Source organism: Vigna umbellata, chromosome 11 (genome assembly GCF_029865625.1).
Source record: "Vigna umbellata cultivar VRB3 chromosome 11, Vumbellata_1.0, whole genome shotgun sequence".
In the NCBI taxonomy this organism is placed as follows: Eukaryota; Viridiplantae; Streptophyta; class Magnoliopsida; order Fabales; family Fabaceae; genus Vigna; species Vigna umbellata.
This window is the reverse complement of record NC_142175.1, coordinates 24,272,342-24,300,192: the sequence shown is the minus strand read 5'-3', so window position 1 is coordinate 24,300,192 and position 27,851 is coordinate 24,272,342. Positions and strand designations below refer to the sequence as shown.

At 40.1% G+C, this 27,851-nt stretch overlaps 1 protein-coding gene and 3 long non-coding RNA genes across 4 annotated transcripts; 2 read left to right on the top strand and 2 right to left on the bottom strand.

Annotated features, from left to right (window-relative positions):
• Window positions 1–571: 571 nt before the first annotated feature.
• On the bottom strand, window positions 572–3,244 carry LOC148191255 (uncharacterized). The gene is made up of 7 exons (XM_088102614.1): window positions 2,791–3,244; window positions 2,398–2,495; window positions 2,247–2,312; window positions 1,679–2,086; window positions 1,358–1,640; window positions 1,007–1,319; window positions 572–777 (listed from the first exon to the last, which is right to left on the bottom strand). Exons 1-7 carry the CDS (start codon window positions 3,153–3,155, stop codon window positions 766–768), a joined length of 1,545 nt encoding a protein of 514 aa, XP_087958740.1. The 5' UTR covers window positions 3,156–3,244; the 3' UTR covers window positions 572–765.
• An 11,437-nt stretch (window positions 3,245–14,681) lies between these two features.
• On the bottom strand, window positions 14,682–17,331 carry LOC148191254 (uncharacterized). Its single transcript, XR_015782818.1, has 3 exons — window positions 16,629–17,331; window positions 16,422–16,504; window positions 14,682–14,715 (listed from the first exon to the last, which is right to left on the bottom strand). It is a non-coding gene; the product is annotated as an uncharacterized LOC148191254 (long non-coding RNA).
• Window positions 17,332–17,573: 242 nt separating this feature from the next.
• On the top strand, window positions 17,574–20,111 carry LOC148191253 (uncharacterized). Its single transcript, XR_015783129.1, has 3 exons — window positions 17,574–17,840; window positions 17,944–18,037; window positions 19,802–20,111. It is a non-coding gene; the product is annotated as an uncharacterized LOC148191253 (long non-coding RNA).
• A 970-nt stretch (window positions 20,112–21,081) lies between these two features.
• LOC148191252 (uncharacterized) lies at window positions 21,082–26,504 on the top strand. The gene is made up of 3 exons (XR_015783053.1): window positions 21,082–24,233; window positions 24,337–24,430; window positions 26,195–26,504. It is a non-coding gene; the product is annotated as an uncharacterized LOC148191252 (long non-coding RNA).
• Window positions 26,505–27,851: the final 1,347 nt, after the last annotated feature.

Genomic DNA, 27,851 nt, shown 5'->3' with positions numbered 1-27,851 from the left:
AATACTTTTTTGTCAATTAATCGATTTTCTTAATCTTCAATAAAACATTTATTATTCATTGAAAGAGTGATTTGTGTTACTAAAATTGATTTAAAATATAATATTTATTGTTCTTCGTGTAAAGAAGTTTTAGGCTACAGGATTGTACGTGGTGAGAGTTCATATATCCATGTCATTTCAACTTATAATAAAAGACTGATTTTCCATGGGAACCTCAACATTTACGGTTAACATAAGCCATGGACATTTCGAAAATGTTGTTATGCCTACGAAATTCTCGGTCACTAGCACAAGAACCCTTTTACCTGATCCTTTTCTTATTGACTTCAACAGCACTTCTCACTAACTACTATCATTTGAAGAAGTAGATCTTCCAAAACTTAATATATGCCAAAAGAGTAAGAGACATGGCTGCTGGCTGTGAGCTATGCACTAGGCTGGCCATGGAAACTGACCAATTTGCCACATGAAACAGCAAATTCACAATTATTTTTTGTTCCATTCGTTACAACGAGAACGGAAAGAGGAGTAAGAGAGCAAAGCACCACGTGAAATTCACAGTACAACCATGTTCAAAAAAACAAGGTAGCCAGTACTAACTTACATACCACATTCAACTTTGTCACAACAGTGCATGAACTAAATTAATCGATACACACCCACAGCTCAATGAATCAATATTCCACCAAAGGGAAAGGACATGCAAATCAGCTTAGAATGTGATTAGTACTTTAATACAAGCCGCCCACATGCCTCAGACTACTCTCAATATCTTCCCTGCAGAAAAGAAAAAAGAAAAATACAAAAACTACCTTTAGTATTGATCGAGACAAAGTTGATAATTTTTCCAACAGAAAAGAATACGTAAGATCTAGCCTCAATGAATACAGTTTCCCGCAAGAAAATTTTTTGAACTAAATATTAGCATCAATTTTTATCTCTATTCTGACTAATTTGACCAATAAACAGAAACTTGAATATACTCAATTTTGGGTCAGTAGAATACCTGTCCGGTAAAATTGTCTGGGCCAGAAGGTGGATGTTGAGACCCTGTCCGTTCTTTGGCAGGATGAGTTTCCTGCTTAGCCTGTTCAAATTCCTCCATGTATGTTGGCTTGAAATTCATCGTATATGACGGTACAAAAGTGTCACCCCTGACATCTGAAGTACCATGCCTAGGCACAGGATCTCTTCTTTCTCCTTGTCCCGGTCGTCCAATGTTCTGCTGTGGCATATAACTCCTTTCCCCTTGTCCTCCTGGAGGTCCAAAGCCCTGCTGCTGAGCATATTGTGGATAATTCTGCGGTGCTTGATCAAAGGTAAGTTGGGGGTATAATTTTGCGATGCCAGATCATAGTTCTGTTGGGGTGGATAATTTTGCAACCCCTGACTATAGTTCTGTTGGGGTGGAAAATCAGGTGATGCCTGACCATAGTTCTGTTGTGGGGGTAAATTGGGTGATGCTTGGCCATGATTTTGTTGGGGAGGATAGTTTTGTGATGTCTGGCCATATTTCTGTTGTGGTGGATAATTCTGAGATGCTTGGCCATAACTTTGTTGGGGAGGATAGTTCTGTGATGTCTGACCATATTTCTGTTCTGGTGAATAATTCTGAGATGCTTGGCCATAATTCTGTTGGGTGGATAACTTTGTGATGCTGGGCCAAAGTTCTGTTGGGATGGATAGTTTTGTGATGCTTGGCCAAAGTTCTGTTGGGATGGATAGTTTTGTGATGCTTGGCCAAAGTTCTGTTGGGGTGGATAGTTTTGTGATGCTTCGCCAAAGTTCTGTTGGGGTGGATAGTTTTGTGATGCTTGGCCATAGTTCTGTCGAGGCGGATACTGCTGTGGTGATGCTTGACCATAGTTCTGTGGGGGTGGATAATTTTGTGGAGGCGCATAGTTTCTTCCATCCCTTGGCATGGACTCCTGAGCACCGTAAGACGGATTCCCTTGGGAGCTTGTCACTGGATTCTCTTGTCGGTTGTACTGACCAGGACTCCTATTCCGGTCTCGTCTTCCCTGATTTCTCCCATACTGTACTGGTGGAGGTCGGGGGATAATGGTTCCATTAATGTACTGATCTCCTATTTATCAACCACGAAAACATGCGTTGCAATCAAAAAGGGTAGCAAACTATTGAAGTCACATGATACAACTAATACTGAAATTGAACAAGAAATGAAGACATCCAATCAACTTCTTAAGCATGGAGAGATCTTCTGAAAAGAAAAAAAAGAATCATACCCCCGTACTGCTTGTTCACTGGATCAATATAGGAATCGGGTAGCACAAAGATGACTCCAGGAAGACCTGTTCAGATGCAACAAATCAAACATAAAATTCTATCTTCTCGACAGTAAGATGGAATTCGAGAGTGGGAAACGGGAACAAATACCTTCAAATTTTTTAGACTCTTCTTCGGTCATGACTGCCTGAAAGCCTGTGTAAGTTGTTGTGCTGCACGCATATATCTTCTGCTTCGCTTCTTCCACACTAAAAAAACACATATTTAAGTAAAGACCACTACGAACAGATCCACACAGTATCCAACACGCTCTCAACTAAAAATGAATTAAAAACCACAGCATGTCATGGGGCTTCTAATTTTTAATCAACGAACTTCACTCATGATTTCGTGGTTATCAATAAATTTAGGTTAATAATAGAGTGTGTTACTGGCCCTCCTCGATATTTTTTCACAATATAACCTGTTTCAGGACTATGAGGACGAGGACAATAATCAAAACATTGTGATAGGAATAGTGGTACAAGACATGACGGGAGAAACCTGATGTTGAGGCCTTTGGCACAAGTTTCCTCGTAAACACGAACCATTTCTTCGGGAGGGGATTTGTTGTCCCTGGGGAAGTCCATGACGAAGAGCCAGTGGTTGTAGTCGCAGCCCTCGAAGAGAATGGTATCGGGACCTATCTCTTCGGGGATGTTGCTCTGCGAGGATCTAACAGAGAGGAGAGAAGTTGAAGATGATCTGAAAGAACGGGACTGAACCACCCCCTTCAGAGAGTGGCAATTCCATGAAACGGCGCACCTGATAGGGGCGGAAAACGATGGCGCATGCGTGGCGGAAACGGACTGGGTGACGCCGGATAGTGCTCTGAGGGTTCGGCGGAGGCGAATTAACGACGACGCCATGAGAGATGGTAGGGTTTTGGAAGATTAGGGTTTTAGGAATCTCTTTCTTGAAATCTTTGAGACTGAACCTCCTTCAATGGGTTAGGAAGGGATATGTAAGTCACTTGATAGTGTCACGCAATGCACCCGCTTTGATTAAGTATTCTATATAGAATTAAATAAAATAATATTTTTCTTTGATTAATTAATTAAAACTTTAAGCAATAACGTACGTATGAAATATATAATCCAGGTTTTGTTACTTCTTTAGTAATTTTAATTCAGCCCATTTATTTTTAATTGTTTTTATACAAATTTATATTAATTTAAAACTATTTGATATATATATATATATATATATATATATATATATATATATATATATATGTGTGTATTATAGTTGGGTTGACAAAATTTTCTTTTATAAATATACTTGAAGGGACTAAATACATTAAAGTTAAAAAAAAGGATTATTTTATTTATATATTAATTTTTTAAAAATAAAAGATAATTGGGCTGGAGAAACCTGATAAAATTAACACACTTAAATCCATTCTCTGATCACTGTTTTAAATTACCTGCCACGTCAAAATTCCACTAAATCCTCTCTACATGCACTGAATGCCATATGTCAATTTGGAAGCTTCTAAAATCAGTATTGGAAACCAGGTGGCAGTGAATAACTGCTCAACCGTTTGACGAGGGAGAGAAAGTGATTTCTCTGAAAAACACTTCTCTTCATTCCATGCAATCACCTTCTTCCTCTCCAATTTCTGATCTTCCATATTCTCTGCATTTCTCTGCACTCTTTCATCTCCTCTCTGAAGTAACTCACCATAATCTACTCCAATCCCATTTCAGAACCAGTAGAAAAGTTCCCTGCACCGTGAGTATCAAGTTGATCCGAACAGAATTGAGAACTGAACTGGTAAGTTCTCATTCTGCATAATTGTTCATTTAGTTTATGCGAACCAAAATTCTGGTTGCATGCAGAATTAGAAATCTGATCTGTGATGATTTTGGTGTATTAGATTTAGTGGAAGTGGTTGAGTGATTTACTGGATAGAAAGCCGTGAGTGCTAGAGTGAAATTTTAAGCAATTTGGAGAATACTGCAGTAACAGGTAAGGGAAGCTTTAGTAATTTCATTTAATATATGTTTGATCTGTATGACAGTAATGAATAATGTTGAATGTCTGAAATGTATGAAATACGTGATGTGTAATTATGTGTGAAAAGAACTTGTTGTACTGGTTGCATATGAAAGATGAATACTGTGGAAGTGTGCTGGTTGTCTGAAATGTATGCCATAGATGAATTTTGAGTGTGTGCATGAATCAGCAGAGTTGAACTGGATGTATATCAGAAATGTTGTTTGAAATTATGCAGAAAATGAAATGTATGGACTGTATTATGATTTGAATTCTGGATGATTTGGAATGATACGTTTGAATTGGGAAATTCTGTAAGGTATGAAATAATGTTGGAAATAAAATTCTAAGTTTATGAATCATATGAAAATCTGTGAAGTTATCGAGTTGAAAAATCTGGAAATTTCATCTTCTCTGATTGATCATGTGCGCTCGTTATCGAACGGTCTTATACCGTTCGGTTTCCCTGGAACATCACTTAAAATGAGGATCCTTTCATTTGGAAAGGACTCTGATTTAGAACGAGCGTTATTGGTGTTAAGAGTTAGGCGTGAGCGTTCGGCTTAGCCTAGCGTGTCCAACCATTGAAAAATAGTTAAGTATAGTTGGGACGCTCGGTTTTGTTTACCAGCGTTCGTCATAAGGGGCGCTTAGTATTTTACTGAGCGTTCGTCCAAAGTAACTCTCGATCTTAGATTGAGCGTTCGTCCTAGTTAGCGTTCGGTCTGATAACGGACGTTCGTTCAAGTGCACGTGCGTTCAAATGCGCGTTCGTTCAAAGTACACGTTCGTTCTACTTGGTGCTCGATCATTGATCTGGCGTTCGTTCTGAGCAGCGTTCGGTTTTGTAATTGAACGCTCGTCTTTCATGGCTTCGTGAGCGAACGTATCTGGCGTTCGTCCAAATTATTAATTAACGTTCGGTCTTAGACTGGCAGTGTTGTTTTCTGAATTCAATTATATTTGGTTGTTTATCTAAATAATTCTTACTGGTTTAATTCTTTGGATTCTGCCTGGAGTCTTTATACTTAAAATTTTTCTAAGTATTATCCATAAATTCTAAGATCAAGCTTTTTTAAAGTATTAAGTGTCATCAAGTATCAAGGGATAAATGGCTCGTTTCTATCGTTCAGAAACGTGGATGTATGAGTACTGCAATATGTTCCTTCCTATCTATTGAGTGATGGTTGTTCCTTAAAAGTAAGAGAGTGAATACAGAATGAAAATTTGATTAAGAGAAATTGTGAATATGTGCGAATTATGGATTGAATGGATTTATTGGAATGGATTGTGAAAGAGCGTTCCAAGGAGGAACGTCTCCATGATGTGAATATGAGAAGTAGTGTAGTATGACCATGGATAAGCTACTGATGGCTGTTCATCCTGATATTCCGTGATTGCTCATCCTCATGTAGAGGAGAGTAGTTCATGCGTGGGAATGGCAGGAGGCCCTAGTCCTTATAGTACTTGGGCTGATAAGGGTTAACCTCGGGTGGCAGCTGTTGAGGGTATCCCAGTTACTACATCACCCGGGTGCAAAGAACGCCTGTAGATACATGGATCATACAGTCCGGACAGTCTATAATTATGAGAATTTGAATGAGTTCCTTTATGCGTGGATTTATGTTTAATGTTGTATGAACTGTATGATTGATTTTATTATGTTAAATCATGTTGATTGTATTGAATTAAATTACCTAAGCTTACCCTTGCAATTTTCCTTGTGTTGTCTACTGTTTCTGTATGTCCGTCTTGTCAATGCAATGATCATCCGTTGTGGATGTGAGCAGACGGTGAGGCTCCCCTTGAATCTATGCTGGAAGAAGAAAATTTGGAGGATGCCAACCTTGTGGAAGTTGAAGTTAAAGCTGAGCAGTAGAGGCTCGTTCTATAGCAGCTTTTAGAATTTTGGGTGCTGTATTTTGATATTCTGTATGTAGTTTTACAGCACTGTTTATACAGTATTAGCAATAGTTAGTCTTCCTGTATAGCATTTTGGGACGTTGACTGTATAGTGTTGCAGAACGTTGGTCCAGTAACTGGTTCTGTTTTTTTTTATTTCTGAGTACTGTTATGTGCTGTATGTTCAGTTTTAGATTTCTGAACAGCTTCTGTAAATTACTGTACGTGCTGTTTTATTTTGGAACAGCTGTTATTTATATTAAGACTGTATTGTGTTTACTGTAAATGTGATTAGTTCTGATTAATGGTAATTATCATTTATTGGGATGTTACATTTATTGGTATCAGAGCAGTTTTGTTCTTTTAAGGACATATAGGGTATGAGTGCACTGTGCTTTTCGTTGTGTGCTTGATATGTGTTTGATGAGTTAGTAATTTTTAACTCTTGAACATAGCTAACGTACGTTTTCTCTGATCCAGAAAACGAATGGCTCCTAGACTTCCTCCCCCACCTCAGCCGAACGAATCTGATGCAACAGTTAGTGCCCGTGTGTTGGAGGCAGTCATAGACAGGCTTCAACAACAGAACGCAACTTTGGTGGAGCAGAACGCTGCCTTGATGAGGCAAAACCAGGAAGCAATGCAAAGTATGGAGGCTTCTCGTGTTCATTCAGAAGCAACGCAGAGACAACTAATGGATATTTTGGCAGCTGGCCGAGGCACACCAGGAGCCTCTTCTTCTAACGCTGCACCTCATGCAGAATGGAGTTTAGAGAGTTTATTGCAGCACCATCCAGCCAAATTCAATGGCAAAGGGCTTCCGGATGAAGCTGATCAATGGTTGAGGGATATGGAGCGTATCTATGATGCCAAAAGATGTCCAAATGAAAATCGTTTGGCATTTACAGAGTACTTATTGACTGGTGAAGCTAGTCATTGGTGGGCGAGCATGAAGGCCATCCTAACAGATGCGCAGAATCCAATTTCCTGGGAGGTTTTTAGAACCAAATTTTATGAAGAGTATTTTCCTGATAGTGTGCGGTTTGCTAAGGAAGTGGAGTTCCTTCAACTGGTGCAAGGTGGTATGTCCGTCTCGGAATACACCAACAAATTTAAGCATCTGGTCCGTTTTAACACCATGGCTACAAACGAAGAATGGCAGTGCAGGAAGTTTGAGAATGGACTTAGAAGTGATTTGAAAGTGTTGATATCCTGCCTGTGCATTCGGTCTTTCCCTGCCATGGTTGAAAGAGCAAAGGTACTGGAGAAGAACGTTGCTGAGGCTGAACAACTGAAGAAGCAGCAGATGAATAGGGGGCAGGTGGTATCCAGAAACACAACGAACGTAAGAAGGTCCCCATACGTTCGTCCAACTCAATCATCAGGTGGATCACAAGCCTTGGTCACTGTTGGCCAAACTGGGCAGCAGAGGAGTCTGACGTGTTATCAGTGTGGAGGACCGCATTTGAGATGGGCGTGTCCTCAACTTGCTGGAGGGAAACATTGCAACAAATGTGGGAGGAACGGACACTCGGATCAGGAGTGTAATATGGGAGGCCGTGCAGTGATGAGACCTCCAAATGCTGGAAGAACTCAACAGGGAAGAGGTGGACGTGCACAAGCAACAGGAAGGGTGTATGCCATTACTGGTGCTGAAGCTGCTCGTTCAGGTACACTAATCACCAGTACTTGCTTACTGTTTGGGAAGCCGTGTGATGTGTTGTATGATTCGGGGGCAACTCATTCCTTCATCTCGAAGGCGTGTGTTGAGAAGCTGGGATTAGTGGAGAGCGAATTACAGTTTGATCTGGTGGTGTCAACCCCAGCAGCTGGTGGGATTAAGACATCTACAGTTTGTGTGAGATGTCCTATAGAAGTTGAGGGACGTAAATATAAAGTTAATCTCATTTGCCTACCCCTTCAAGACTTAGAAATAATTTTGGGGATGGATTGGTTGAATGTCAATCGGATCCTCATTGATTGTGGGAAGAAGGAGTTGATCTTCCCAAATGAAGAAGAAGAAGAACTGTCTATTACTCTTGGACAGTTTAAGGAGGACATTATGGAGGGAGCAAGCTGCTTTCTGATTATGACGTATGGAGATGATGAGATAGAGCGTTCATCCACTATTGATAACAGTGGAGGACGAACTGTAATAGATGAATTTTCGGATGTTTTTCCGGATGAAGTCCCTGGTCTACCTCCCATCCGTGAGGTAGAATTCACCATTGAGTTGGTAACTACTGCTGCACCCATCTCGGTTCAACCTTACAGAATGGCACCAGCTGAGTTGGTAGAGCTTAAGAAGCAAATTGAAGATTTAATGGATAAGAAGTTCATCAGGCCGAGTGCTTCTCCTTGGGGAGCGCCTGTATTGTTGGTAAAGAAGAAGGATGGCAGCTCACGGCTATGCATTGACTATAGACAACTCAATAAGCTGACCATCAAGAACAAGTATCCTCTTCCAAGGATTGATGACCTGCTGGACCAGTTGCATGGTGCGTGTGTATTTTCTAAGATTGATCTACGTTCGGGCTATCATCAAATCAGAGTTAAAGAGGAGGACATTCAGAAGACTGCATTTCGGTCACGCTATGGCCATTATGAGTATGTGGTGATGCCCTTTGGAGTGACAAACGCACCTGCAATCTTCATGGATTACATGAACAGAATTTTTAGACCGTACCTGGATAAATTTGTTGTGGTGTTTATTGATGATATCCTCATTTATTCCAAGAGCTTTGAAGAGCATGAAGACCATTTGAGGACTGTCTTGAGTGTATTGAGGGAGAAAGAACTGTATGCCAAGCGTTCAAAGTGTGAATTCTGGATGAAGGAGATCCAATTTTTGGGACACGTTGTGTCTGCTGGTGGTATTGCAGTGGATCCAGCCAAGGTGAAGGCAGTGCTGGATTGGGAGAGTCCACGTTCTGTAACAGAAGTTAGGAGCTTTGTGGGGCTTGCGGGCTACTATAGGCGATTTATTGAGGGATTTTCTAAGATAGTAGCCCCTCTAACTTACCTCACCAGGAAGGACCAGCCGTTTGCTTGGACTGATAGATGTGAGGAGAGCTTTCAGGAATTGAAGAAGAAATTAACAAGCGCTCCTGTGTTGGTCATTCCAGACACGGCCAAACCTTTTGAGGTATATTGTGATGCATCGTATCAAGGTTTGGGCTGTGTACTGATGCAGGAACGAAGGGCAGTGGCATACGCTTCTAGGCAGTTAAAAATTCATGAGAAGAATTACCCCACACACGACTTGGAGCTGGCAGCAGTCGTGTTTGCTTTAAAAATCTGGAGGCATTATCTGTATGGTGCAACGTTTCAAGTATTTAGTGATCACAAGAGTCTCAAGTACCTCTTTGATCAAAAGGAGTTGAATATGAGGCAAAGGAGGTGGCTTGAATTCTTGAAGGATTACGAATTTGAATTACTGTATCATCCTGGAAAAGCAAACGTGGTGGCTGATGCATTGAGTAGGAAAGCAGTAAGGGTTTCGGCAATGATGATAAAGGAGTGGAATTTGGTGGAGAGTTTTAGAGATCTAAGATTGCAGTTTGATGTAGGAACGGACGTTATCAGATGCTGTAATCTTAGAATTTCCAGTGATGTGTTTGACAGAATTTGGATGAAGCAACGTGAAGATGAAGAATTGGTGAAAATCTTTAACGTGCTCGGTAAAGATCAGGCTAAGGGATTCAATGCTGGAACGGATGGCATGTTACGTTACATGGGTAGAACGTGCATTCCAAACGATGGAGAGTTGAAAAGAATTATATTGGAGGAGGGACATCGCAGCCGTCTTAGCATGCATCCTGGCATGACTAAGATGTATCAAGACCTTCGTTTATCCTTCTGGTGGCCGGGTATGAAGAGTGACATTGCACGTTTTGTGTCAACTTGCTTAACCTGTCAAAGAGCTAAGGCTGAACACCAAAGACCTGGAGGATTGCTGCAGCCATTGGAAATTCCAGAATGGAAGTGGGATGGCATCTCTATGGATTTCGTGACTCATCTGCCACGCACAGTCCGAAACCACGATTCAATTTGGGTGATTGTAGACAGATTGACTAAGAGCGCTCATTTCCTTGCTGTTAATTTGAAGATGTCTATGACCAACTTGGCAAAGCTGTACGTTAAGGAGATTGTTAGACTGCATGGAGTTCCTTCAAGCATTATATCAGATAGAGACACGAGATTCACATCTCGTTTTTGGCAGTCACTGCAAGGAGAATTGGGAAGCAAACTGCAAATGAGTTCTGCTTATCACCCTCAAACGGATGGCCAATCTGAACGAACCATCCAGACTCTTGAAGACTTGTTGAGAACATGTGTGATAGATCATATGGGGGTTTGGGATGAAGTTCTGCCACTGGTTGAATTTACCTATAACAACAGTTATCAAGCAAGCATAGGAATGGCACCGTTTGAAGCTCTTTATGGAAGAAAATGTAGAACTCCTTTGTGTTGGTTCCAAGAAGGTGAAACTGCAGTAACTGGACCAGAATTAATCCAGCAAACAACAGAGAAAGTGAAATTGATTCAAGAACGTTTGAAGACTTCTCAAAGTAGGCAGAAATCGTATGCAGATAAGAGAAGAAGACCCTTAGAGTTTGCTGCTGGAGATCACGTGTTCCTGAGGTTGAATCCAGTCACTGGTGTGGGAAGAGTCCTGCGTCCAAAGAAGCTTTCTCCCAAGTACGTTGGACCTTATCAAATTCTGAAGAAGATTGGAGCAGTGGCGTATGAACTGGCTTTGCCACCTCAACTGTCCAACCTGCATCCAGTCTTTCATGTTTCACAACTCCGGAAGTATATAGCAGATCCATCACACGTATTGGAGTTAGAAGATATCCAACTTAGGCCAGATCGAACACTGGAGATGCAACCTGTTTGTGTGGAAGACAGCCGCACCAGACTCTACAAAGGGAAGGATGTTCGTCTTGTGAAAGTGGTGTGGAATGCAAAGACTGGTGACTCAACATGGGAGGTTGAAGAGGCAGTGAAGGAGTTGTATCCACATCTATTCCCTGGTAAGCCTTAGAATTTTCGAGGACGAAAATTTTTGTAGTTAGGGGGAATGTGAGAACCTGATAAAATTAACACACTTAAATCCATTCTCTGATCACTGTTTTAAATTACCTGCCACGTCAAAATTCCACTAAATCCTCTCTACATGCACTGAATGCCATATGTCAATTGGGAAGCTTCTAAAATCAGTATTGGAAACCAGGTGGCAGTGAATAACTGCTCAACCGTTTGACGAGGGAGAGAAAGTGATTTCTCTGAAAAACACTTCTCTTCATTCCATGCAATCACCTTCTTCCTCTCCAATTTCTGATCTTCCATATTCTCTGCATTTCTCTGCACTCTTTCATCTCCTCTCTGAAGTAACTCACCATAATCTACTCCAATCCCATTTCAGAACCAGTAGAAAAGTTCCCTGCACCGTGAGTATCAAGTTGATCCGAACAGAATTGAGAACTGAACTGGTAAGTTCTCATTCTGCATAATTGTTCATTTAGTTTATGCGAACCAAAATTCTGGTTGCATGCAGAATTAGAAATCTGATCTGTGATGATTTTGGTGTATTAGATTTAGTGGAAGTGGTTGAGTGATTTACTGGATAGAAAGCCGTGAGTGCTAGAGTGAAATTTTAAGCAATTTGGAGAATACTGCAGTAACAGGTAAGGGAAGCTTTAGTAATTTCATTTAATATATGTTTGATCTGTATGACAGTAATGAATAATGTTGAATGTCTGAAATGTATGAAATACGTGATGTGTAATTATGTGTGAAAAGAACTTGTTGTACTGGTTGCATATGAAAGATGAATACTGTGGAAGTGTGCTGGTTGTCTGAAATGTATGCCATAGATGAATTTTGAGTGTGTGCATGAATCAGCAGAGTTGAACTGGATGTATATCAGAAATGTTGTTTGAAATTATGCAGAAAATGAAATGTATGGACTGTATTATGATTTGAATTCTGGATGATTTGGAATGATACGTTTGAATTGGGAAATTCTGTAAGGTATGAAATAATGTTGGAAATAAAATTCTAAGTTTATGAATCATATGAAAATCTGTGAAGTTATCGAGTTGAAAAATCTGGAAATTTCATCTTCTCTGATTGATCATGTGCGCTCGTTATCGAACGGTCTTATACCGTTCGGTTTCCCTGGAACATCACTTAAAATGAGGATCCTTTCATTTGGAAAGGACTCTGATTTAGAACGAGCGTTATTGGTGTTAAGAGTTAGGCGTGAGCGTTCGGCTTAGCCTAGCGTGTCCAACCATTGAAAAATAGTTAAGTATAGTTGGGACGCTCGGTTTTGTTTACCAGCGTTCGTCATAAGGGGCGCTTAGTATTTTACTGAGCGTTCGTCCAAAGTAACTCTCGATCTTAGATTGAGCGTTCGTCCTAGTTAGCGTTCGGTCTGATAACGGACGTTCGTTCAAGTGCACGTGCGTTCAAATGCGCGTTCGTTCAAAGTACACGTTCGTTCTACTTGGTGCTCGATCATTGATCTGGCGTTCGTTCTGAGCAGCGTTCGGTTTTGTAATTGAACGCTCGTCTTTCATGGCTTCGTGAGCGAACGTATCTGGCGTTCGTCCAAATTATTAATTAACGTTCGGTCTTAGACTGGCAGTGTTGTTTTCTGAATTCAATTATATTTGGTTGTTTATCTAAATAATTCTTACTGGTTTAATTCTTTGGATTCTGCCTGGAGTCTTTATACTTAAAATTTTTCTAAGTATTATCCATAAATTCTAAGATCAAGCTTTTTTAAAGTATTAAGTGTCATCAAGTATCAAGGGATAAATGGCTCGTTTCTATCGTTCAGAAACGTGGATGTATGAGTACTGCAATATGTTCCTTCCTATCTATTGAGTGATGGTTGTTCCTTAAAAGTAAGAGAGTGAATACAGAATGAAAATTTGATTAAGAGAAATTGTGAATATGTGCGAATTATGGATTGAATGGATTTATTGGAATGGATTGTGAAAGAGCGTTCCAAGGAGGAACGTCTCCATGATGTGAATATGAGAAGTAGTGTAGTATGACCATGGATAAGCTACTGATGGCTGTTCATCCTGATATTCCGTGATTGCTCATCCTCATGTAGAGGAGAGTAGTTCATGCGTGGGAATGGCAGGAGGCCCTAGTCCTTATAGTACTTGGGCTGATAAGGGTTAACCTCGGGTGGCAGCTGTTGAGGGTATCCCAGTTACTACATCACCCGGGTGCAAAGAACGCCTGTAGATACATGGATCATACAGTCCGGACAGTCTATAATTATGAGAATTTGAATGAGTTCCTTTATGCGTGGATTTATGTTTAATGTTGTATGAACTGTATGATTGATTTTATTATGTTAAATCATGTTGATTGTATTGAATTAAATTACCTAAGCTTACCCTTGCAATTTTCCTTGTGTTGTCTACTGTTTCTGTATGTCCGTCTTGTCAATGCAATGATCATCCGTTGTGGATGTGAGCAGACGGTGAGGCTCCCCTTGAATCTATGCTGGAAGAAGAAAATTTGGAGGATGCCAACCTTGTGGAAGTTGAAGTTAAAGCTGAGCAGTAGAGGCTCGTTCTATAGCAGCTTTTAGAATTTTGGGTGCTGTATTTTGATATTCTGTATGTAGTTTTTACAGCACTGTTTATACAGTTTAGCAATAGTTAGTTCCTGTATGCATTTTGGGACGTTGACTGTATAGTGTGCGAACGTTGGTCCAGTAACTGGTTCTGTTTTTTTTTTTTATTTCTGAGTACTGTTATGTGCTGTATGTTCAGTTTTAGATTTCTGAACAGCTTCTGTAAATTACTGTACGTGCTGTTTTATTTTGGAACAGCTGTTATTTATATTAGACTGTATTGTGTTTACTGTAAATGTGATTAGTTCTGATTAATGGTAATTATCATTTATTGGGATGTTACATGGGCGAAGGCCGCCTAAGCTTAAAAAAAACTCCATACATATATAAATTAATATACTAATATAAATATAAAATAACGTAACTAAATTAATATTATACAATATTATAAGTTTAACCTTAGATCAAATATATTTACAAACCTTTATTTTGAGCGATGATAACAACCTACAATGTCCTTAAAAGAATAAAACTGCTCTGATACCACTATTGTGACATCCCAAAAATACAGTAATAAAACCATATAATTGAAAAATCACTTAAATAATAATTCAGCACAGTTTTTACTAAATGAGCGAACGTTCAAGGACGAACGTCCTTGAATACAGTTTACAATAATAAGGACGAACGCACAAAACCGTACGTCCACAATTACAAACTAAAAACCGAACGTACATGAAACCAGACCGAACGGTTTACAAAGGAAATACCGAACGATCGTAACTTAAAAATAAAAACAAGAGTTGGTCGAACGACCACTCAATCAACACCACACCATCATCCGAGCGTCTCACTATTCAGTCTTCACTTCAACGTCCACCAGATTCTTTCGTTCAGTGCCTCTTCCAAACGCTCGTCTCCTTCTGCTCACATCCACATGGATGATCATTGCAATGACAAGACGGACGTACAAAACGGGACAACACAAGGAAAAACGAAGGGTAAGCTTACGTAATTTAATTCATGCATTCACATACAATTTCATACAAACAATTCATCATACAAGCATAATTCAACGTACGTAACATAACATGCCTATTACTAGACCGACCGTCCGGACTGTATGAATTGTGTAGCTACGACGTTCGTGCACCCGGGTGGTGTGGTAACTGGCATTCTCATCAGCTGCCACCCGAGGCTAGTCCGTTCCGTCCTAAGTACAGTCTAGGACTGGGACCTCCTGCCATTCCCACGCATGACGTGTCCTCTCTATGTGAGAACGAACACTCACGGAATATCAGGATGAACCGCCTGCTATGTTGTCCACATTCATACTTTACCATTCTCATAAACATTCAAGAGTCGTTCCTCCCTGGAACGCTCGTTCAAAATTCACAAATTCCATTTCCTTTCATATATTCATCAACATTCACTATTCATCATTTTGTAGTCATTTTCATCATTTAGAGGGAGACCATAAAAAACGAACGCGAGACCAAAAGACGAACGCTGTGTGCGAGACTAAAAGACGAACGCTATGAGCGAGACCAAAAGACGCTCGTTCGAATTAAAGTACGAACGGCATAATTTCAATGACGTACGGGAATACATAATTTACTGTTCATTGGACGAACGTTATTTCCTTGAGAATCAGTTAAATGAACTGACGCTCGTGAATTTTAAATAAATGACCTAAAATGGCAAATCCGAAGTTGGACGTACGCTATTTGCATAAAACCGAACACCGAACAGAACGAGCGCTCAGTATAAGACCGAGCCCCATTTTAGAACGAACGCCAATTTCAAAACTGAGCACCATTTGGACGAACGCTCAGTTCAAAACCGAGCATCATTTGGACGAACGCTCAGTGTGAGACCGAGCCCCAATTTGAGCGAGCGTTCGGTATAAGACCGAACACCATTTTGAGCGAGCACTCATTATGAAACGAACACCAAACAGAACGAACGTTCAGTATAAGATTAGGACGAACGCTCAGTGGTAGACCGAGCACCAGGACGAACGCTCAGCGTGAAACCGAACGCTAGTAGCCTTAAAATAATAGACTTTGATTTCGAAGAAGTGTTTACGAACGGTAAAATACACTATTACATATGTGCATACAACAGAAGGGATTTTATCAAAGAATACCAAACACAGTACTTGACCGAACGCTCAAACAAAGCATTTTAACATGAGGACGCTCGTCCTCGACCAGGGATCGATCCAAATGAACGAATCCCATTCTTGACTATTAAAAAGGGAGACCGAACGGTCAAAGACCTTTCAGCACGAACGTTCAATATGAAGGGAAACTCTTTTTCAATTTATTTACATTCCAGTTCAATCTCAACATGCAATTCTCATAGTTCCATACGTTCATATCAACATCAACTTCCACATTTTATACAATCCATATCATGTAAACTCATATATCTCATTTCACCAAAAAAACGAACGTTCATACAATTCATACATATCATACATCATGCATTAATTTCATGCAGTAAATTAACGAACGTTCATACAGTTCAGTAAATCAAATATCATGCATTTTACTCATACCATAAAAAAAAACGAACGTTCATACAAAGCACACCACATGAATTAAATTAAATAAGCTCCCCTTACCTGGAAAATGACCTAACGTTCACAGACGTAGAGACGCAACTCTTTAACCACAGATTCTCCTACCGTACGCTCGTTAGACCGAACTACACAAAAAGACCCCAGACACCATCAGATCCACCCATTTTTAAGAATGGTGATCAACGTATGAACGCACAACTGGTTTTGCATACCAGTAAGACGAACGACAGAGGGGAAGGACGAACTTACCAGTTCAGTTTCTCCAAACGATCGTTTCCCCTGGAAGCCCTTGACGTCGTGCGTCCTTCTACGGTGCTGGAATACTGGTCGGAGGAGATGAAAAGGGGGTGGTTTTCCTTAGAGAGAAGGCGCAGAGAGTGAAGAGAGAAGGAAGAGAAAATTCTTGGAAATTTGGCAGGGGAGGTGCGCGCAGAGGGAGTGGGGGAATGAGTTCAAATCTCAGATTTGTTTCCACTCCCGTCCAGCGCACGTCCAGTTTGGCATCCACTTTCCCAGGACGGCGCACGTCCCCACTCTGCGGCGCACTAAGCGCTCCTGTCGGCCATTCCGGACGGTCGTCCACTCTGAGCTGGACACGTGTAATCCACTACCGCCGGACGCACGTTCACAGCCTGGCATCTGACAGGCGCTGCTGTCTCCGCGTACGCAGCTGATGTGGCTCGTTCTGCAGTTGCCACGTGAACTCCACTAGCGCACGTTTTTTTTTTTTTTTTTACAGACCTGACAATACTTGAAGGGACTAAATACATTAAAGTTAAAAAAAAGGATTATTTTATTTATATATTAATTTTTTAAAAATAAAAGATAATTGGGCGAAGGCCGCCTAAAACTTAAAAAAACTCCATACATATATAAATTAATATACTAATATAAATATAAAATAACGTAACTAAATTAATATTATACAATATTATAAGTTTAACCTTAGATCAAATATATTTACTGTGAAACCCTAAATAATTAGTAGTAGTAATTCCCTGTCATCATAATTAATCCACACCACAATCAACGCTTATTCTCATTAAAAACCCACTTTCAAAAGCTGATAAATCCCTCTGCAGTGCACTGAAACCGCTCCACGTCACACGCACTCAGTGCATTAAAAACGCACCAATCCTTGCATGCAAGCACGCCACGTGTTGCGGAAGAAGCTTCCTGATCAGAGGTTGGTGTGCAGGTGTCGGCTTGAGACACGTTCGTTCAAACGAACAAGAAATTAACAAAACTCTAAATTTTAGAAAAAAACCCTTTCACCTGCACTCACTCATCTTCTTCCTCCGAATTCACCCTTTCATCTCCTCCAACTTCTCTCTAGGAACTCCCAAGCTTCTCTCTTCTGTAACTTACCAAAGCTTACTCCTAATCCATTTCAGATACTGCAGAAACGTTCCCTGCACCGTGAGCAGCGTTCTGAACCGAACAGAACCAAGATCTGGACTGGTAAGCTCTCGAACCCTAGAAACCCTTTTCTAAGTTGCATGCAGACCTTAATACAGCTGCATGTTAGAATATACTCTAAGTTTCCTACGTCCTTTCTGGATAGAGTTAGTGAAACGCTTGAGAAAGCACGTTGCGGGTAGGAAATTTTATTTGGACAAGTTAACAAGTGGTTGCATAGGGAGTACACTGCTATCCAGGTAAGGGAAGCTATGTGTTTAATTTATACTGCATGTTGTGGAATCTGAGTTGTATGAATGAAAAATGTAATGTTTGAGTTGTATGATTGACCACTGTTATGGAATCTGGCTTTCTGATTTTGATTTATCTGTCATGAACGATCACTGTTTGCGTGGATTGTATATATTGTTGGTGGTTTGAAATGCATGATGATTTGATTACGTATGAATGGAGTATGATTATGGTAGAGTTGGAATGATTAAAATGTTGAAATCTGTATGAGAATGATGTTAGTAATGAATTAAATCTGGAATGAAAGTTATAAAGTTATAAATTTGAAATCTGGAAAGTTCTGTTAAACTTGAGAAATCTGGAATTTTAATCTCCCCTCTGATAAATGACGCTCGTCCCGGTACGGTCATAGACCGTTCGGGGTTCAGCAAAATAACTTAGATTTGGAATTCCTTCATTTGGAAGGAATTCTGCTCGAGAACGAGCGTCCCCAATTTTGTGAATGAGCGTTCGGTTCAGCTCAGTATAGATAAATATTTGAAACTTTATAAATACGTGACGTTCGGCCTTAAGTCGAGCGTTCGTCCTCAATGACGTTCGGCCTTAAGTCGAGCGTTCGTCCTTGATGTCATTCGACTTTGTGTCGAACGTTCATTTTACAGAGCGTTCGTCATTTTATTAAACGTTAGTCCCAAATGGGCGCTCGGTCTTATACCGAAGCGTTCGTCCTAGATAGCGCTCGGTTTATACCAAGCGTTCGTTCGGATTTATGCTCGGTCATTGACCCAGCGTTCGTTAAAGGAGGGTTCGGTTTTATAACTGAACGCTCGTCCTTATTATTGAATTCTGAATGCGAACGTAACTGGCGTTCGTCCAAATTGTTATTTAACGTTCGTTCTTTGACTGGCAGTGTTGTCTTCTGAATTTAATCATATTTGGTTGTTTATCTAAATATTTTCTTACTGGTTGTATCCTTTGGATTCTACCTGGAGTCTATATACTTAAAATCTTTCTAAGTATCATCCATATCTTCTAAGATCAGTACCTTCAAAATTTTTAGTGTTGAAACGTATTAAGTGGATAAATGGTTCGTTTCTTTTGATCAGAAACGAGGATGTAGGAGTACTGTAACGATAGTCTCTATTGATTAAGTGATGAACGTTAATGAATTTAAGAGAGTGGAACACAGAATGAAAATGTGAATATGAGAACCGTTTAATATGGGCGAATGATATTGTGAACGAATTATTGGAAATGGATTTTAACGAGCGTTCCAAGGAGGAACGTCTCAGATATGATTGATTATTGAGTTTTGTAAAGTATGACTGTGGGCATGCTAATGCTGGCTTGGTCCATCCTGATATTCCGTGATGCTCATCTTCACGTAGAAGGGAGTAGTCATGTGTGGGAATGGCAGGAGATCTTTCGTATCCCTCACTTAGCAGGGGCGAAGGATTAACCTCGAGTGGCAGCTGTTGAGGGTATCCCAGTTACTACATCACTCGGGTGCAAGGACGCCTGTAGCTACACGGTTCATACAGTCCGGACGGTCTGTCTTATATTACATTTTTCTATGATTATTATTTGATGAACCACATGCTGTATGTGTGTTTTGAAATGTAAATGTATGTGTGTTTTGAAATGTAAATGTATGTGTTGATTGTATAAATTAAATATTATAAGCTTACCCTTGCAATTTTCTTTGTGTTGTCTACTGTCCATGTATCTCCGTCTTGTCAAATGCAATGATCATCCGTTGTGGATGTGAGCAGATGGTGGTACGTCCCTTGGAGAAATGCTGGAAGAAGGAAATTTGGAAGATGCAAATCTTGTGGAAGTGGAAGTAAAGACCGAGCCTGAACACGCTCGTTAAATTAGGACTGAAGTTGTTAGCTTCGATTGAACGTTCGGCCAAGTGTTTTGTATAGCCGTTCGTCCTAGTTATTGTTTTGCTTCTGTTTAGCGTACGTTAGTATATATTTGAAGCTTTCGTTTTAGTTTCCCTTGTAAGCGTTTATGCGCGCTTCCCTTGTACTGATGCCGTTCGGCTTTTAAATCTGAGTTAATGCAAAGACTGCACTGTTTATATTATTAATTGTAATTAATTCTCAATTATGGTAATTACTATATTTTGGGATGTTACAATTAGTGGTATCAGAGCAGTTTTGTTCTTTTAAGGAACACTGTAGGTTATGAGTGCACTACGTTTTTGCTGTGTGCTTATTATGTGTTAATGAGTTATTGTTTTAACTCTCGAACTTTACTAACGCTCGTTTTTCTCTGATCCAGAGAACTAATGGCGCCTAGACTTCCTCCTCCTCCCCAACCGAATGAGTCCGATACGTCCAGCAACACTAGGTTGTTGGAAACTGTAGTTGAACGACTGCATCAACAGAACACCACGTTGCTGGAACAAAACGCTACCCTGATGCAGCAAAACCAAGCTGCTATGCAAGGTTTGGAGGCCTCGCGTGTCAATTCTGAAAACACGCAAAGGCAGTTGATGGAGATCCTGGCTGCAACTAGAGGTGCGCCTGGAGCATCCTCTTCAAACGCTGCCCAACCTGCAGCTGAGTGGAGTTTGGAGAGCTTCCTGCAACATCACCCAGCTAAGTTCAGTGGAAAGTGCCTTCCTGATGAGGCTGATCAATGGCTGGGAGATATGGAGAGAATTTTTAACGCCAAACGCTGCCCAGATGTGAACAGGTTGGCGTACGCTGAGTATTTGTTGACTGGTGAAGCGAACTACTGGTGGACGAGCGTGAAAGCTCTCTTGACAGACGCTCAAACTCCTATTACTTGGGAAGTGTTTAGGAGTAAATTCTATGAAGAATATTTTCCTGATAGCGTCCGGTTTGCAAAAGAGGTGGAGTTTCTTCAATTGGTCCAAGGAGGGATGTCTATTTCTGAGTATACGAACAAGTTCAAACACTTGGTTCGTTTCAACACAATGGCCACAAATGAAGAATGGCAGTGCCGTAAGTTTGAAAACGGACTGCGGAGTGATTTGAAGGTTTTGATCTCCAGCTTATGTATAAGAACGTTCCCTGCCATGGTTGAGAGGGCCAAGGTTTTAGAGAAGAACATGGCAGAAGTAGAAAGGCACAAGAAACAACAGCAAGTAAATAGAGGACCTATCGTTTCCAGAGGCAATGTTACTCCAAGGAGGACCCCCTACGTTCGTCCAAATCAATCATCTAATACGAGCGGCTCTCGAGCTCTAGTTCCTACTGGACAATCTGGTCAGGTCGGGAACGTTACGTGTTTCCAGTGTGGAGGGCCACACTACCGTTCGTCCTGTCCTCAACTGGTGGGAGTGAAGCACTGTAATCTTTGTGGGCGAAACGGACACTTAGATAATGAGTGTAACATGGGTGGAAGAGCAGTGATGAGACCACCAAACGCTGGCAGGAATCAGTCTAGAGGAGGACGAGCCCAAGCAGCTGGACGTGTGTATGCTATTATTGGTGCAGAGGCAGCTAACTCAGGTACGTTTATCACCTGCACTTTCTTGCGGTATGAAACGCCATGATGTACGTTGTTTAGTTATTGTGATAAGGGAGCAGTTTGGTCTGATAGTGTATACACCAACAATTGGATTAATTTTAATATCCGACCGTGAGATAGACGCTTATTATGATACTAGGGAGGATGTAATTTTCTAGAGTTGACTAATTTAGGAGAATACTTCCCGAGAACGGGGTGTTGGCATTCGTTTCTTTTAAGATTAGACCATTCGGTAGAACAAATCGAAAGAGAGTAACGAGCAGACTTTGAATTACGAATGGACGGTGTGTTGAAAATTCAGCTAAAAGATCTTTGTCCTTTATAGTGAAGTGGGAGATGGATTTTTACAAGGTCATCACGATCAACTTAGTAGATGGGTTTATGAGCAGGAGTAGCTAGGTTTACGTGTTGTAAGGTAACATGTCAAAATGTAAAGGTGGAACTTTGGAGATCACACGACAACAGGATAGGGTTACTTAGAACTTAAGTCAATTACCTTTATAGATCGGTCATAAGGTAGAGGTACTATTAGAATTACTGAGGATAGACTGACCAAGAAATTTTGCTTTATGATCATCGGTTTGAGAACTAACCATAATGATGGGTTTAACTCCACATGTAAGTAGGAAGATTGATTTCTTAGAATCCAAACTGGTAGCAATTCTGATAGACATTTTCAATTCATCTCTAGGTTCCGTGCAATCGTTGAAGAGTAAATTTAGCATCCGGTTGAAGACTTACTCAGTTATCATTCTGAAGGAATGGCTCGACGAGTAGATCGATTCTGACGTTCGCATACTTGTATGAACGTCTGTTTTGAATCAATTAGGGGTCAGATGAAGTCTCGTTCTCCAAATGATCAAGAAAATCAGTTCTCTGCCTAACTCTGATACATTTGATACTCTCTTTCAATCACTCGACCTATACTCCATTCTTCAAACAGTAACTGTCAGTTGGAATAAAACTTTTAAATTATTTTTCATTTTGTTTCTGGTGATTAATCATTTGATCTTTTGTGGCCAAACATTTTTAGCGTTTGGCTATGAACGTCCTTTGACTGCTCGGTTTCGTTCGTTCTTTAACGTTCGGCACTTATGCCCTTTACTTGAATTTGCTATTTATATATATATACTGTCTTAGTTTTCGATAATCAATTTATCCTGGGATATTCAGATTAATCTTTTATGTTTCCTCTCATCTGTTGCTTCTGTGTATCCCTTTCACACTCTAATCCAATAGTAAAATACTTCAATATTAATTCTTTTTCTATACTTGTTTCTCATTTCAGAGATTCCTTGTAATTTATTACCTTCCCATAAACATTTAGTCCTTACCCAAACATAACCGATCGTTATAGTTGAAACCAGTCAACATTTAAGAATTGCTAAAGACATGAGTGTGGGACGAAGTCGCTTGTCCCAGGAAGCTGCTGCCGAAGGTACTTGGATTGTAGACGCATTGGAACGATAGCTTATGAAGATACCATTGCCTTCTCAATTAATTAATCATCGTTTAGTTTTCACGCATCACTACGCTAGAAGTATATTGGAGACTCGTCTGATGTACTAGAGCTAGAAGATGTTCTTATTTAGGGATACCAAATTACTTCCAGTCCAGCATTGGAATGACTCCCTTCGAAACTCTGTACGGGCGTAAGTGCCGCACACCACTTTGTTGGTTCCAGGAAGGAGAGAATGTGCTAACTGGATGAGCTCAAGAGATCATGTATTTTCTTAGACTCAACCTGATCACTGAAGTAGGCCAAACCGTTCGTCCAAAGAAGCTGTCTCCCAAGTTCATAGGGCCGTATCAAATTCTGAAGAAGAATGGACCAGTAGCTTATGAACTTGCCTTGCCTCCTCAACTCTCAAACCTCCATCCTGTTTTCCACGTTTCCCAACTCAGAAAGTACGTAGCTAATCCTTCTCACGTGTTGGAGTTGGAGGACATCCAATTGCGCCCAGACCGAGCATTAGAATTGCAACCAGTACGTATTGAAGACGTTCGCACCAGGCTGCACAAAGGAAAGGACATTCGTTTGGTGAAGGTAGTGTGGGACGCTAGAACTGGTGATTCAACGTGGGAAGTTGAGGGTGCAATGAAGGACTTGTATCCACACTGGTTCACGGGTAAGTTCTAAATTTTCGAGGACGAAAATTTTTGTAGTTAGGGGGAATGTGAAACCCTAAATAATTAGTAGTAGTAATTCCCTGTCATCATAATTAATCCACACCACAATCAACGCTTATTCTCATTAAAAACCCACTTTCAAAAGCTGATAAATCCCTCTGCAGTGCACTGAAACCAAGCCCCCATAATTCTCTGAAACCGCTCCACGTCACACGCACTCAGTGCATTAAAAACGCACCAATCCTTGCATGCAAGCACGCCACGTGTTGCGGAAGAAGCTTCCTGATCAGAGGTTGGTGTGCAGGTGTCGGCTTGAGACACGTTCGTTCAAACGAACAAGAAATTAACAAAACTCTAAATTTTAGAAAAAAACCCTTTCACCTGCACTCACTCATCTTCTTCCTCCGAATTCACCCTTTCATCTCCTCCAACTTCTCTCTAGGAACTCCCAAGCTTCTCTCTTCTGTAACTTACCAAAGCTTACTCCTAATCCATTTCAGATACTGCAGAAACGTTCCCTGCACCGTGAGCAGCGTTCTGAACCGAACAGAACCAAGATCTGGACTGGTAAGCTCTCGAACCCTAGAAACCCTTTTCTAAGTTGCATGCAGACCTTAATACAGCTGCATGTTAGAATATACTCTAAGTTTCCTACGTCCTTTCTGGATAGAGTTAGTGAAACGCTTGAGAAAGCACGTTGCGGGTAGGAAATTTTATTTGGACAAGTTAACAAGTGGTTGCATAGGGAGTACACTGCTATCCAGGTAAGGGAAGCTATGTGTTTAATTTATACTGCATGTTGTGGAATCTGAGTTGTATGAATGAAAAATGTAATGTTTGAGTTGTATGATTGACCACTGTTATGGAATCTGGCTTTCTGATTTTGATTTATCTGTCATGAACGATCACTGTTTGCGTGGATTGTATATATTGTTGGTGGTTTGAAATGCATGATGATTTGATTACGTATGAATGGAGTATGATTATGGTAGAGTTGGAATGATTAAAATGTTGAAATCTGTATGAGAATGATGTTAGTAATGAATTAAATCTGGAATGAAAGTTATAAAGTTATAAATTTGAAATCTGGAAAGTTCTGTTAAACTTGAGAAATCTGGAATTTTAATCTCCCCTCTGATAAATGACGCTCGTCCCGGTACGGTCATAGACCGTTCGGGGTTCAGCAAAATAACTTAGATTTGGAATTCCTTCATTTGGAAGGAATTCTGCTCGAGAACGAGCGTCCCCAATTTTGTGAATGAGCGTTCGGTTCAGCTCAGTATAGATAAATATTTGAAACTTTATAAATACGTGACGTTCGGCCTTAAGTCGAGCGTTCGTCCTCAATGACGTTCGGCCTTAAGTCGAGCGTTCGTCCTTGATGTCATTCGACTTTGTGTCGAACGTTCATTTTACAGAGCGTTCGTCATTTTATTAAACGTTAGTCCCAAATGGGCGCTCGGTCTTATACCGAAGCGTTCGTCCTAGATAGCGCTCGGTTTATACCAAGCGTTCGTTCGGATTTATGCTCGGTCATTGACCCAGCGTTCGTTAAAGGAGGGTTCGGTTTTATAACTGAACGCTCGTCCTTATTATTGAATTCTGAATGCGAACGTAACTGGCGTTCGTCCAAATTGTTATTTAACGTTCGTTCTTTGACTGGCAGTGTTGTCTTCTGAATTTAATCATATTTGGTTGTTTATCTAAATATTTTCTTACTGGTTGTATCCTTTGGATTCTACCTGGAGTCTATATACTTAAAATCTTTCTAAGTATCATCCATATCTTCTAAGATCAGTACCTTCAAAATTTTTAGTGTTGAAACGTATTAAGTGGATAAATGGTTCGTTTCTTTTGATCAGAAACGAGGATGTAGGAGTACTGTAACGATAGTCTCTATTGATTAAGTGATGAACGTTAATGAATTTAAGAGAGTGGAACACAGAATGAAAATGTGAATATGAGAACCGTTTAATATGGGCGAATGATATTGTGAACGAATTATTGGAAATGGATTTTAACGAGCGTTCCAAGGAGGAACGTCTCAGATATGATTGATTATTGAGTTTTGTAAAGTATGACTGTGGGCATGCTAATGCTGGCTTGGTCCATCCTGATATTCCGTGATGCTCATCTTCACGTAGAAGGGAGTAGTCATGTGTGGGAATGGCAGGAGATCTTTCGTATCCCTCACTTAGCAGGGGCGAAGGATTAACCTCGAGTGGCAGCTGTTGAGGGTATCCCAGTTACTACATCACTCGGGTGCAAGGACGCCTGTAGCTACACGGTTCATACAGTCCGGACGGTCTGTCTTATATTACATTTTTCTATGATTATTATTTGATGAACCACATGCTGTATGTGTGTTTTGAAATGTAAATGTATGTGTGTTTTGAAATGTAAATGTATGTGTTGATTGTATAAATTAAATATTATAAGCTTACCCTTGCAATTTTCTTTGTGTTGTCTACTGTCCATGTATCTCCGTCTTGTCAAATGCAATGATCATCCGTTGTGGATGTGAGCAGATGGTGGTACGTCCCTTGGAGAAATGCTGGAAGAAGGAAATTTGGAAGATGCAAATCTTGTGGAAGTGGAAGTAAAGACCGAGCCTGAACACGCTCGTTAAATTAGGACTGAAGTTGTTAGCTTCGATTGAACGTTCGGCCAAGTGTTTTGTATAGCCGTTCGTCCTAGTTATTGTTTTGCTTCTGTTTAGCGTACGTTAGTATATATTTGAAGCTTTCGTTTTAGTTTCCCTTGTAAGCGTTTATGCGCGCTTCCCTTGTACTGATGCCGTTCGGCTTTTAAATCTGAGTTAATGCAAAGACTGCACTGTTTATATTATTAATTGTAATTAATTCTCAATTATGGTAATTACTATATTTTGGGATGTTACATTTACAAACCTTTATTTTGAGCGATGATAACAAACCATAAACACTTATGAAATAACTTTTATAAATTACACAAATGAAATGAAAAACAAAAGGAAATAGTTAATGAACTGAATAAATTAATATACTTATTTAGACAAAAAATAATATATTTTAAATATTATTATGATAGGCTCTCCAAACTATTTTAAATACTTGAATTCTTAATATTTAATATTGATAAAAAATGTTGTTAAAATATTATTTAATATAATAATAAACTTGCTTATGGATGATTTATAATTTTAAATCCTTGTTTTATTTTAATTTGTAAGTTTTTATATTGTTTGTCTATGTAATATATTTGTTTAATTTGTGTGTCAAAATATTTTTTTAATATATATGATTAATGTGAAGCCCTAAATAATTAACGCACCAAAATCCACTCTTTAATCACCATTAAACACGTTTTGACACGTCAAAACCAATCTGCATGCGCCTGCCATGTGTCACTGAGGGAGCGTTCCGGAAAGCTTGGTGGGAAACAAGTGGCATGCAGTGGATTGGACGTTGGTTCTGCGTAGAGGAAGGAAATTTTTACCCTCTGCATGCGCTGTCACTCTACTGTCACGACAGAAGCTTCTAAAACGTTAGTGGAAAACCATGTGGCAGTGCGTGAATGCATGGCTGGCTGGCGAGGAAGAGAAAATAATTTCTCTGATACGCTTCACTTCAATTCAAGCTTTCATCTTCTTCCTCACGAAACCCTAACCATTTTTTTCTCCAACTTCTCTCTAAACCCTTTCCATCTTCTCTCTACGATCACTCACCACCAGCACCTCTGTTTCCATTTCAGAAACCGTAGGATCATTCTCGGAGCTGTAAGCTTTCAGTTGAACCGATCAAGTTTGCATTCTGTGACTGGTGAGTTCTCTTCCCTGGAACGTTCTTCTCTTCTGTTCCTGCAAACCAAAATTCTGGTTGCATGCGTGGGTTAGGGGTCTGATCTGTCTATGGTTTCGTGATATTAGGTTAAGTGGATTTGGTTGTGTAAGTTGCTGGATAGAAATCTGTGAGAGCAAGAGCGAAACCTTAGCATTTGGAAGTCACTGCTGAACCAGGTAAGGGAAGCTTGAGTAATTTGATTTAATACTTGGTTGATGTTTATGACAGTAAGGAAGTGTGTTGGATGTGAATTGTATGAAATATATGAATTTTGAAGTATGCATGTACGTGTATGTTGTACTGGTTGTATATGATGGTAAATGCTTTGAACTGTATGTTTATGATGTTATTGGTTGAACTGTAC